Source organism: Myotis daubentonii, chromosome 8 (genome assembly GCF_963259705.1).
Source record: "Myotis daubentonii chromosome 8, mMyoDau2.1, whole genome shotgun sequence".
NCBI classification, from domain to species: Eukaryota; Metazoa; Chordata; class Mammalia; order Chiroptera; family Vespertilionidae; genus Myotis; species Myotis daubentonii.
Window position 1 is genome coordinate 49,933,990 of NC_081847.1, and position 14,034 is coordinate 49,948,023.

The 14,034-nt window shown below is 35.6% G+C and overlaps 1 protein-coding gene across 2 annotated transcripts in view; it reads left to right on the plus strand.

Moving 5' to 3' along the window:
* The window catches only part of DOK6 (docking protein 6), a 247,369-nt gene that overhangs the window by 86,048 nt on the left and 147,287 nt on the right, over positions 1–14,034 (plus strand). For both annotated transcript variants that reach the window (XM_059706350.1, XM_059706349.1), the window contains exon 3: positions 7,618–7,732. In XM_059706350.1, coding sequence (XP_059562333.1) covers positions 7,618–7,732 — 115 coding nt within the window. The remainder of the gene's footprint in view (positions 1–7,617; positions 7,733–14,034) is intronic.

Below are 14,034 nucleotides of genomic sequence, written 5' to 3' on the forward strand. Positions count from 1 at the left end.
TTAAATTTTCAAGTGAAAATTAAAATACAAGAAACTTGTGTCTGCATTCTTGAGCTTGACTACTTCTCAAAAGCTACAGATTTTTCTATGGAAACCAAAAGGTGATATTAATGTATATTTTTATATTGATAGTGAAATATGTCAACATTTGTAAGATCTTTATAAATTAGTAAACCAATATTATCCCAACAAAGTTGAAAATAGACTCATGGATTTTAATGTAACAGAGTATAAAAATTGTCTGATGTGATGTCAGACTCCCCAAGGCAATGACCTTTAAGAAAACATTTGTCAAATTTGGAGATAGAACCAAGGAATAACCATAGTTAACTGAAAATGCTTTTAAATTATTCTTATCTTTTACAACTTGGTGTCTGTATGAGGCCTTATTTTCTGTATGTATTTAAAACTATATGTCATAACAGATTGAATTCAGAAGAAGATATAAGTATCAAACTGACTTTTTTAAGCCAGACATTAAGAGTTTTGCAAAAATGTAAAAATATTGCCACTTTTCACCTATTTGGGAAATTTTTATTTTAAAATGTCATTTATGTTATAAAATGAGTTTATTAAATTTTAAGCACATAGCTAAATAAATATTGAATAATATATGTTATAATATTTCTTATGGTGATCACCACTAAAATATATAATCCACAAAGTGCAGCAGGAGAGTAAGCCTTGGAAGCTGTTTATATGTACATTTTTAATTACGTTTTAAAGTCCGGGGCCATGTTCACAAAGCGGCCGCAGAAATATAGACATATGTCATTTTACTTCACTTTATTGTGCTTCACAGATATTGTGTACTTTAAAAATTGAAAGTTTGTGGCAACCCTGCATCCAGCAAGTCTATTGGTGCCATTTTTCCAACATCATTTGTCCACTTCATGTCTCTGTGTCACATTTTAATAATTCTCAATATTTTAAAGTTTGTTATTATATTTTTTATGGTGATCAGTGATCTTTTTTAAAGATTTCTTTGTTTATTGCCCTTTTTAAATGATTGATTTTAGAGAGAGGAAGGGAGAGAGGAAAGGAAAGAGAGAGAAAAACATTGATTTGTTGTTCCACTTATGTATTCATTGGTTGATTCTTATATGTGCCCTGACTGGGGATTGAACCCACAACCTTGGCATATTGAGACAATGCTCTAATCAACTGAACTACCTGGCCAGGACTATGATCAGTGATCTTTGATGTTTCTATTGTAGTTATTTTGGGGCACCACAAAATGTGTCCATAAAAATGGTGACTTAATCCATAAATATTATGTGTTCTTACTTTATTAACCAGCCATCCCCCCATCTCTCTTCCTCTCCTCTGGTCTCTCTAATCCCTAAGACAGGACAATATTGAAATTAGTCCAATTAATAACCCTACAATGGCCTCTATGTGTCCAAGAGAAAGGAAGAGTCACATGTCTCTTATTTTAATGAAATCTAGGACTGATTAAGCTAGAGAGGAAGGCATGGTAGAAGCCAAGACAGTCCTCTAAATCTCTTGTACTAAACCTCTTGAGCCAGTTAACCACGTTGTGGATGCAAAGGAAAATTTCTTGAAGAAAATTAAAAATGCTACTCCAATGAACACACAGATGATAAGAAAGCCAAACAGCTTTATAGCTGATATAGAAAACAATTTAGTGGTCTGGCTAGATCAAGCCAGCCACAACATTCGCTTAAGTTAAAGCCTCATCCAGAGCAAGGCCCCAACTCTCTTCCGTTCTATAAAGGCAGAGAGAGCGTTGAGGAAGCTGCAGAAGAAATGTTTGAAGTTAGCAGAGGTTGGTTCATGAGGTTTAAGGTGAGACATCATCTCTGTAACATAAAAGTGCATGGTGAAGCATCCAGTTCTGAGCTGGAAACTAGCAAGTTATCCAGAGGCTCTAGCTAAGATAGTTAATGAAGGTGGCTACACTAAACAACAGATTTTCAATGTAGGCAAAACAGCCTTATATTGGAAAAACACCATCTAGGGCTTTCACAGCTAGAGAGAAGGCAATGCCTGGCTTCAAAGCCTCAAAAGACACCTGGTGACTTTAAAGGTGAAGACAGTGTTCATTTACCATTGCAAGAATCCTAAGGCCTATGAATTATGCTAAATCTACTCTGCTTGTGCTCTATAAATGGAACAACAAAGCCTAGATGACAATACATCTGTTTACAACATGGTTTACTGAATATTTTAAGCCCACTGCTGAGGCCTACTGCTCAGAAAAAGAAAAAAAATCCTTTCAAAATATTACTGCTCATTTACAATGCACCTGGTCACCCAAGAGCCCTGCTGGAGATGTATAAGATTAATGTTGATTTTATGCCTGCTAACACAACATCCTTTCTGCAACCCATGGATCTAGGCAAAGTAAATTGAAAACTTTCTGAAAAGAATTCACCATTCTAGATGCTATTAAGAGACATTCATGGAAGAGGTAAAAATATCAACATTAACAGGGTTTGGAAAAAGTGGATTCCAACCTTCATGGATGACTTAGAGGGGTTCAAGACTTCGGTGGAGGAAATAACTGCAGGTGTGGTGGGAATAGCAAGAGAACTAGAATTGAAAGAGGAGCCTAAAGATGTGACAAAAATAAAACTAATGGATGAGAAGTTGCTTCTAATGAATGAAAAAAGAAAGTGGCTTCTTGAAATGGCATCTGCTCCTGGTAAAGATGACAACAAAGGATTTAGAATATTGCATAAATTTAGCTGAGAAAGCAGAAAGAAGGTTTGAGAGGATTTACTCCAAATTTTGAACAAAGTGGGTAAAAAAAGAAGTTGATCCATGCAGCAAATGCCATTGGTATCTTAAAATAACAATGGCACCCCAACCTTTAGCAACCACCACCTTGCTCAGTCAGCAACAATCAACATCAAGGCAAAACCATTCACCCTGTGGGTCACGATGCCTTTGGGGGTCGAATGACCCCTTCACAGGGGTCACCTAAGACCATCCTGCATATCAGATATTTACATTCATAACAGTAGCAAAATTACAGTTATGAAGTAGCAATGAAAATAATTTTATGGTTGGAGGTCACAACATGAGGAACTGTATTTAAAGGGCCAGAAGGTTGAGAACCACTGCACCAGCAGAAAGATAATGACTCACAGAAGGTTCAGATGATGGTTAGTATTTTTTAGCAATAAAGTATTTTAATTAAAGTATGTGCATATTTAAGGCATAATATTGCATACATCTCTTTAGGGTAAACATAACTTGAACAGAAAAATGTGTGACTCCCTTTATGGAGATAGTCTCATTATTGTGTTGATCTGAAATGGAACCTGAAGTATCTCCAAAGAATGTCTCAACAGGTCTTCTCCCTCTATGCTTCTTCGGCTCTGTTTTTAACTCTATCATAGGGTTTATCACCGTGATTTATACATAATGAAATCCTATGGAAAAAAGGTTATGGGTTTATGTGTTTTCATCTTTGAACAATTTGACTTTCACACCACGAATTCCTTAGAGATTGCTCCTTGAAAAAAAATTTAAATTGTACCAGTTAGCAAAGTCATTATCTAGGTATATTTACATTTTGGTTTTAATTGTATCAACTCAATAGACCTCAGTAATTGTCAATTATGGTATTTCTTGACTTACATATAAACAACCTGAATCATTTTCAACTAATGTTTCCTTCATTTAAATTCTGTTAATTTTATATTTATTTAAAGTATTTATTTTAATGCTTTTAATAAACTTTAATTAATATTTTGTGCCTTTATAACCATGTGAAAAATCAACATTTCAAAAATACATATTACATTATTAAATAATACACTAATTGACATATATATTGAAATACTATAGGTTTCATAGTCTTCGTAAATATTGGTAATGATTTTTATGTCACATTGACTGGTTTTAGACTAATAACATTTTTATTTGAAAACATAAAGAAACATCATTTTAAAAGTTGTCCTCATCTATGAAAATAGTTTTCTTCTGGATGGTAAATCCATATAGTACTGAGAGTAAAAGGTGAGGATAGGAGATCAAAATATATAAGATTTTGACCTTGATTGGTATGATTCAAAATGTTTTTTTAAGTATCTATTGAATTGAAGAGGGACAGTTCCAAAGATATATAAAGTCCTTAGAGAACCTTCTGGTATGATTTTAAAACATTTTGTAATATAGTATAACACTTGAACTTCCTAACCCAGACAGGTGAGAAGTAGAATTTTATGCTCCTTATGAGCACGATTTCCTGACATCTCTTTAACATGTCTTAGGGCACACTGAAGTGGATGGCATCACACTAATGATCAACAGAAAGCTTAGCACTGTTCTGGAAACCAGTGTAACGATGTGTGCTTGAAGAGGTTGTCTGCATTTCTAAATGTAAATTTTACAGAAGAGCAAACCCTTTTTTTGAACTACATCATCTGTCAGATTGCCCAAGGCTCAGAAGTTAGAGAAGCTCTAGTGCTGGCTGCATATGGATAAGCTACCTATTAGTTTGTTTTCTTGGTTTTTACTAGGAGAAAACAAAAAGATGGAATCCATAATATATGTTCTAATATTTTTTATATTGTAAATAAAGATGCTTGAAAAAGGTCCTCGAGCAGAATAAATGTTTTTATATTCTTTTGTACAACTAGATATGACATACAATGTATCTTATATAGCAGTGGATCACTTTTATACTCTCCTGACATAAATTCTTAAGGAACACAAAATCTTCACTGCTTTTAGACTCTACTTAAGATCCTTTGTTTAATTAAAATTAATAATGCTTGAAAACAATATATTTTTCAAATATAGCTTCAATTTACTATGTTAGAACAAAATTTGGCTTAAATGTTACTTGAGTCAATTATCAAATCATTTAAAAATTCAGGAGTTTAACTTTATTTGAGAACATGCTTTAATGTACTTTAAATATAATACTGTATGTGAGTCATTGTTCCAAAAAAGCATTCTCATCTTTCTCTCCAGGGTATTAATCCTCAGATATTGGTGTCTAAATTTTCTTTCCTGTAAGAGGAAGTGAGCACTTTCTGATAGATAGATAGATAGATAGGTAGATAGATAGGAAATATATATACATATGTATGTATATATATTATATGTATGTAAATATACATAGTATATGTATGTAAATACACATAGTATATGTATAAATGCACATATGTATATATATATGTATTTCATATATACATATGTATATTAAAGCATTCATCTTGCCATTTAATTTTGCATGTTTATATGATGAGATAATTACAAGTAGAGAGAAAAACAAATATGAACAAAGGATATATTGAAATTAACTTTACAGCAATGTGACAAAACTGTAAATTCATTTTGAGAGAGAAAAGAACTCCTCCAGACAGCCTACACAGCAACCCTGAGTAACGGGCTTATTATTTTATGAGGCTAGAAGTCTAGGTCATTACAGATTTTAGAAGGAAATGTGACAATATCAAGCTCTTGAAAATGTAGCAACATAGTTATATTTTACAGATATTATTTTACATGACATGGTTCCAATTTTTGGCCATGTATTGATAATCTTAATTCTTTGTATACTACCATGTTCTAATCAACATTGGAGGCATCATCTTCAATTATGGAGGACCAACATTTTTAAAATATGAAATATATCTGTACATTTTTGTGCATTCTGAACACTAGTTAGTGATTGATAGTGCTTCTGGGATGGCATTGTGAGTCATGAGTGGAAGTAAGTTTTTTCCCTTCAACAAAATCCTTCCTAGGAAGGTTAAGACTGTGTGAAAAAGTGAATACACTGAGCAGTGATCAGGTATTTCAAAGACAAAGGAAATACCCAAGCCTGCCCACTCTAGCTATTCTCTCCCTCCTAAGGTTTGGAATGACTGAGGAACACTTGTTAAGTCCACATTCCAGAGTCACAGGCTCACTAAACACTGACACCTAATCATAGGACTATAGAATGCTCCTCCTTCCCCACACACCTCACCACCACATTACAAAAGGCCTACTTGCAGCAATTTCTCTTACCAGTACATCATATTTGGCTCTCAAGAAAAAAATGACAAGGCATACCAAAAGACGAAAAACACATTTTGAAGGGACAGAACAAGCCTCAGAACTAGACATGGCCGGGATATTGGAATTATCAGACCAGGAATTTAGAGCAACTATGATTAATATGCTAAGGGCTCCAACAGATAAAATAGATAGCACATAAGAGCAGGTGGGCAGTTTTAGAAGAGAGATGAAAATCACAACAAAAAGAAAAAAAGATAAAAAACAATGTATCAAAAATGAAGAATGCCTTTTATGAACTTGTAAGTACACCAGACATGGTTGAAGAAAGAATCTATGAGCTTGAAGACATCTCAATAGCAATCTCCAAAACTAAAGACAAAAAACAAACAAACAGAATATCCAAGGATTATGGGCCAACTATAAGAGATGTGATCCATGCCTAATGGGAAATCCAGAAGAAGAAAAGGTAACAGAAGAAATATTTGAAATAATAATGATTGATAGTTTCCCCCCAAATTAATGTCAGACACAAAATTACAGATTCAGGAAGCCCAATGAACACCAAGCAGGATAAATGTCAATAATAATAATAATAATAATAATAATAATAATAACAACAACAACAACTACTATACCTAGGCATATTATTTTATAGCTATAGAAAATAAAGAAAAAAATTCCTGAAAGAAGCCAGAGAGGAAAAAATATCTTACCTATAGAGGAACAAAGAAATTACATCCATTGTCCCCTCAGAAGTCATTCAAGAAAGAAGAAAGTTGAGAGGAATATTTAATATTATGAGAAAAGAAAACCCTCCAACCTAAAATTCTGTACCTTACAAAATTATCATTCAACAGGGAAGCAAATTTAAAACTTTACCAGACAAGTAAAAGTGAGAGAATTTGTTGCCAATACACCCGGCTTGCAAGAAATGTCAAAAGAGCTTTTTTTGTGTGAGGAGGAAAATAATGCAGGTTAAACTATCAGACCTATATAAACAAAGGAAAAGCATTAAAAAAAGTGAAGGTAAAATTGAACACAATGTGCATTTTTCTCAAAATTACATCCATTGCTTATGTTGACACCAAAATTTTAATGATTTTGTCTGCCAATTAACAGGTGTCAGTTGCCTTCTGACAATAGTCCTACCAGCAACTTGCATGATGGGTGGGAGAGAGGTGAGATATTAAATCCAATCAATATTTAACAAAAATTATTGTGAGTCTCCTTGTGCCACAACTGCTATTGTTTGCAGAAGATACCACATTTTAATTTAATATTTTTCATCACCATTTACGCCCCCCCCCTTATACCCTCTTCCACCTCCACTCGCCCACCTCCCCCCAACAATCACCACACTGCAGAGGATACAATTTTAATAAAAGCACAGAGTCCTAGCTTTCACGGAGCTATTCGTCTATATAATTTTAGACTGTATCAAAATTCATCTAACAATGGCCAAAATTGAGGACATCATAGAAGACGTTTTGCTCTGTTCTGTATTGTTTTTGGCTGCAGTTAATTAGAAAGGAGTACAGATATCCACAGGAAAGGGGGGCAAGAGATCATTTTGTTTAAGCACGCTGGTATACAGCCTATACTGTACACTAAGTTAAATATTTCTCTTTCAAGGTAACGGAACTGCACAACATCAAAAATATAACCAGACTGCCTCGAGAGACAAAGAAGCATGCGGTGGCAATTATCTTTCATGATGAAACCTCCAAGACATTTGCCTGCGAGTCAGGTAAGCAATTACAGCCCTGTCTGCAGCTTGAGGAAGCTGAGCTGCTTCTGGGGCCCAGATGGATTAGGATACATCGATGAACAGGGTGGCTCATTGTGATGAGAATGCATCCCAGAAGATTTTAGTAAGAAGCTCGGCGTAGTGATTCTTACAGGCGTTTTGGTGCTTCTTTGTTATCTGTCTGTGTCTGGATTTTCTCCAAGGTGGTCGGAGTCCTCTTAAGGTTTTCATCCAAGCCTGGAGAATTAAGTAAACAGTGCCTGGGAGATGTCGTTAGGGCAAGGTTATGACTTGTATTCTGGTTCTTGCCGGTAGCAGCTGAAGGCATTTGGTCTGGCCATAATCATGCTGCCTTGCAGAAAGTGTGGCGTGGCTCGGCCTGTCTCAGCCCCTTCAAGGTAGGACTTCGAGCAATTGGTTGCTTTCATGGATTCCCACTGTACAAGTAAATATCTTTCAGGTTGAATTTGAGCATCCCAATTCATAAAGTATCGAGACACAGGCAGTTTCTACTTTCAACTTGCAGTATTTTTCATTTTGCAATTCCTGTGCTATGTCATATATTAGTTGTCTTGTTATCATTCTTTAAAGATTTTGCGTAATGAAATGGTGCATTCATTTTATAATGGATAGGAGCAAAAAGCAGTCAGACTTTTGAAAAATATAAATTTAAAATAATAGCTAAGTGTTTAGGAGAAACTTTATTGAGTACTTTAAAAAAATAAACCCTGCCCTAGCCAATTTGGCTCAGTGGATAGAGCGCAGCCTGCAGACTGAAGGGTTCCAGGTTTGATTCCTGTCAAAAGCATGTGCCCAGGTTGTGGGCTCAATCCCCAGTAGAGGGCATGCAGGAGGCAGCCAATCACTGATTCTCATCATTGATGTTTCTGTCTCTCTCACTCCCTCTGCCTTCCTCTCTGAAATCAATAAAAATATATTTTAAAAATGTAAAATAAATAAAAAATAAACTTTTTTATGTATAGTTAAAGTTTATAGGAATAAATAATACCAGGTTATGTTATTCTAAAACCAATAATGTCACTTTGCCTAGATCAAATTGCTCATACCTCCTCACCTACATGTATTTCAATTTTACTTAACAATTAGCATTTATCAAAGTGTTCCTCTTTCCTTGAATGCTTATTCCTTCCACTATACTTTTCTTCACTCATCATCTGACTTCATTTCATAATTTAAAATAGACTTTTTGGAGTTGCACAGAACTCTGCTAACTGGTCATAGGAATCCCCATTCTGTACTAGAACCTGTCCCGACCTTGCCAAGATCGTATCTTAATATCCATATGTATTTGTGCCTCCTTAAAACTATCTTCAAACTGTCTATAACCACCTCACTTTTTCTGAGTTCTGAAATAATGTCTCATATTAAAACCAATGACAATCAGAAAACTGGTTTTCCAAAAAAGATATAGAATATGTCTCAAGCTTCAATTTTCAGTACCATTTTCCATTTTTGAAATGGTACTGAGCCCTGTTGTGGAGACATAGGCAACACTGGAGTAGATTATTTCAGATAAGAACGATATTGAATTATGTTCTGATATAATCCAGAAATACAGGCTGAGTTGTAACCCGCAAGTCTGAAGTTGAAACCTTTTTAAAATTTATTTATTTTATTTTTTGGCAGCAGAGGTAGTTTCATGGTTCATGTAAGACTTTTTGAGAAATGAAGGGCTCTTTGTTCAAAGAGAATGGCCTTAATTTCCAAGATAAGAATTTCTGAAGAGTGAGGCTAAAGCTAGATCCGAATATAAATACAGAAGAATGCTGGTTTAAATTATGATTTACGTGAAAGTATTATTTCTTTGGTTAAAACCACACTTTATGTGCAGCTATAACAGTGTGCTTGAAGCTAGTGACAAATTATGTTTAAGAAACAATGGCATGATTTTTAAAAAAGTCTTCATGGCACATGCCAATGGAATAAAAGAAAGGACTTGGAACACAAAAAGGAATTTGAAAATCTTTTTCTTGCAAATTATAAAACTCAGACTATAAAGCAGTCAGGGATGTCAAAATAGCAAGAAGATTCAAGCCCAGATTAGACGGAGTTCTGGCATTTATTTCTAATGCAAACACAGGTAAAAGTGTAGCCTCCTAATCGCTCGTGGGAATGGGAGTTGTTTCAATTATTTTTGCCAAGAAAACTGGCAACTGTTATGAAATTAATATGCATACCCTTGACCCAGTGAACCTCTTTGGAGCATATCCCATATAGAAAATTGTACCAGCACATGAGGGTGTAGGTTTACGCACGTTATGTGTAACAACAACAAAATTCAAAACCACTGAGTGTTTATAAAGGAAATAGTTGAACAAACTATGATATATTCTTATCCTAAAATAATATGCAATCACTAAAAAGAATTCTAATTAAACCAATTAACATGAAGACATTTCTATGAAGTTGAGTTCTTCAAACAAAACAACTAGCAATGTATATACTGAATAATCACATTTTGTAAAATAAATGAGAGAGAGAATGGGAGTGTTTTAACAAGCATTACAAGGTAAGGGAAGATGATAATGAGATGGATGGAAAATGAAGATGGGGGAAAAGACAAGCAAAATGGGAGAAGTAAAAAAAATACAATGAACAGAAGAAAATACCCAGCATATAAACTATCCTATTTACATGACACTGTGCATACATGAATGTGCATATGAATGTATCCAATATTTTTAGTTAGTCATCAGTGAAAAGGTAATTAAAATGACAATGAGATATTAGTATGCACCTATCAGAATGGCTAAAATTTTTAAAAAAAATAGTAACACCACCAAATGCTTGTGAGGTTTTGGAGAAACTGTATCACTCATATTTTGCAGGTGGGAATGTAAAATGCTATAGCCATTCTGGAAAATGGTTGGCAGCTTCTTATAAAATTAAACATGTAATTATCACAGAATCTAACAATTGTACTCTTGGACATTTGTCTCAGAAAAAAAAATAAAACTTATGTACACACACACACACACACACACACACACACATACCTACATTGTACAAAAATGTTCACAGTAGCTTTTTTCATAATAATGTCAAACTGGAAAGAACCCTCATGTCCTTCAACTAACTGGGGTGCACTCATACCATGAAGAACTCCTCAGCAATCAGAAGGAACAAACTATTGATCTATGCAGCACATGAACTTCACCCAACCATCTCCTTTCCTCCCATTTTCAGCTGAGGCTCCTCATGCTTCCTGCCCTTCATCTGAGTACTTCAGCTCTATGCTCCCACTACATCCTGAACTTGGACTTCATGTCCCCTGTTCAAAATCTCTCTACTCTGTCAGATATTAAGCACAATTAAGACATGACCCTGGAGTTCCCAGCACCACAGTGCTAATAACTTGTTGGCTTTAGGAATTCATGAATTAGTAAAATTTATATTTAAGTTTTGTTATAGTTATATATTTATCATTCTCTTTTTACAAAGAAATAGTTGTTGTTTTTCCAAAACAAATTTTAGAGACTAATTGGGTAGCACCATGAGAAAATTTTTAAAATTTCCAAATAATAGATTATTCTGTGTTTGTGATGGTGAGGGGTGAGAGCACATGACAAGTGCTGCGTGTGCATGTGTGAACGCATGTGCGTGTGTGTGATTTTGTAAGTGTGCATGCAACCATAAATTGCCATGGCCCACCAAGTCTGTTAGAATGATTCTATGAGTACAACATAGTTGAAGGCCTGGCTGGGTAGTTCAGTTGGTTAGGGCATCGTTCAGATACCAATGTTGAATATTCAATAATATATGCCCTGGTCAGGGCATATGCAATAATGAACCTATGAATGCATAAATAAGTAGAGCAACAAATTCTCTCTCTCTCTCTCTCTCTCTCTCTCTCTCTCTCTCTCTCTCTCTCTCCCCTAAAAAATCAATAACTAAAAATTAAAAAATAAAACATAGTTGAATACAAGTGAGAAGTTCTGCATTTTTGGCTATTCTTTCAAAAGAGAGCCCTGGACTTTTGTTTGGATTTTTGGGTTTTGGGTTTGGTTTTTTTTTGGTATTTTTTAAGTATGTTCAATCTCAAATTAATGTCTAGTAAAAGAAGGAGCCAATGGCTTAGATGTTGGAAACTCGGATTTTGGGTAATAGAGACTTCTTACGTTCATTAAGGAAAGTGAACAAAGAGCTCAAGAGTGTCTGTCTTTGTCATTATATGAAACCCAAAAACTTATCTCCAAATAAGAGGGCAAGAAGTATTTGAAATCTGAGCAACCTGGTTAATTTCCTAAAAAATTATTTGAAATGTTGAATTTATTCTCTAATGTAATGAAAATATTATTATACTTTCTTCCATTTGAAATCTGTAATGGCAAAGTTATAGAATTAATAAACTTCCCACATTAAATATGAAAAATATTTGGGGAGAAACCCAAATCTTAATATACCTATACATTCATAATTATTTTTAAGTCTTGCATAAATATTGCTTTGTACCTGAAATACCTGGGTATAACGGTATCACATTTCAGTTTATTGTTATTATATTTCATAAATTCTATATCTTCATTTCTGAGAGAACATTATTTTCTAAATAACCTCACTTCCCCATTAATTGTGTGTTAGTCAATAAGTTATTTTCTATTTTATAATATTACTAGTGGCCCAGTGCACGAAATTCATGCATGGGGGAGGGTGTGTTCCTCAGCCTGGCCTGCACCCTCTCCAATTTGGGACCCCTCGAAGGATGTCCTACTGCCAGTTTACAGGGATCGGGCCTAAACCAGCAGTCAGACATCCCTCTCACAATCTGGGACTACTGGCTCCTAACCGCTCACCTGCCTGCCTGCCTGCCTGATTGCCTCTAACCACTCTGCCTGCCGGCCTGCTCGCCCCCAGCTCCCCCCCCCCCCGCCAGCCTGATCACCCCAACTGCCCCCCCTGCTGGCCTGCTCCCCCTTACCTTCCCTCCCCACTGGCCAGCTCATCCCTAACTGTCCCCCTGCTGGCCTGCTCACTCCAAACTGCTCCCCCGCTATCCTGATCACCTCCAGCTGACACTCACTGATGGCCTGCTTGCCCCCAACTAGCCCCCCTGCTGGTCTGCTTACCCCCAATGGCCTGATCACCCACAACTGCCCCACCCCCTTGGCCTCTAAATGCCTCTATCTCAGCCCCACTACCATGGCTTTGTCCAGAAGAACATCTGGAAGGTTTCCTAGAAGGTCTCCCAGTCTAATTAGCATATTACTCTTTTATTATTATAGATATATTTGTCTGTAAATATGGTTATGATTGCAGATATGAGTAGGACCAGGTAAAATTTTATAGAATGGGCCTTGTATTACAGATGGTTTTCCATGTATGAATTTTTTCTAAAGAAGTAAAAATTACTTTAAAAAATGTTTCAGGAAGACTTTGAGAAATTTACAGTATCTGCTTTTCTTCCAAGAAAGTTGTCACTTTTATGCCAGAGTGAGAATTATTTGTATGCTTTGTATGTCAGCATTGGGCCACTGACTGGGGGGCACTTAGCTTGACTTGAGAGTAATTATTTTGCTCACTGGCTGGGAGGGAGGGTGTGAGGCAGAGGAGATAAATGCTCGGTTCTGGATTAGTCATAGATTGCTGACTTTCTGGATTGATTGTGCAAGCCCTCCTTTTATTGATGTCCACCTTCTATTGACAGACATCTACACTGGGAGAGAAATGAGATGAAACTCTTCTTTATTTTCATTGTAAAAAGCATTTGAATTCCTAAGGTATGATAAGGCCACCCAGCCATCCATTTTCATGGAGGATGTTCCTACTCTTGAATAAATTAAAACAATTTTTTTCTTTTAATTTAAACTTTCTTCTATAACTGTTTTCTTGTTACTTAAAAGCTAGTTTTTTTGAAACTATTTCCAAAGCTTTTCAAGCTGTATATGTCCTTGGAATGAATTTATAAATAAGAATTGAGCCTGGCTGGTGTGACTCAGTGGTTTAGCATCGACCTATGAACCAGGAAGTCACAGTTTGATTCCAGGTCAGGCCACATGCCCGGGTTGTGGGCTTGATCCCCAGTACAGGGCATGTAGGAGGCAGCCGATCAATGATTCTCTCTCATCATTGATGTTTCTATCTCTCTCCCTCTTCCTTCCTCTCTGAATCAGTAAGAATATATATATATGAGAGAGAGAGAGAGAGAGAGAGAGAGAGAGAGAGAGAGAGAGAGAGAGAGAGAGAAAGAAGAGTATATATGTTTGTAAATAAGAAAACCTGTATTTGATGCTCTTAGAAAGTCTTATTTTCTTTCATTAAAACTTGTGCAGTATAGGGAACTC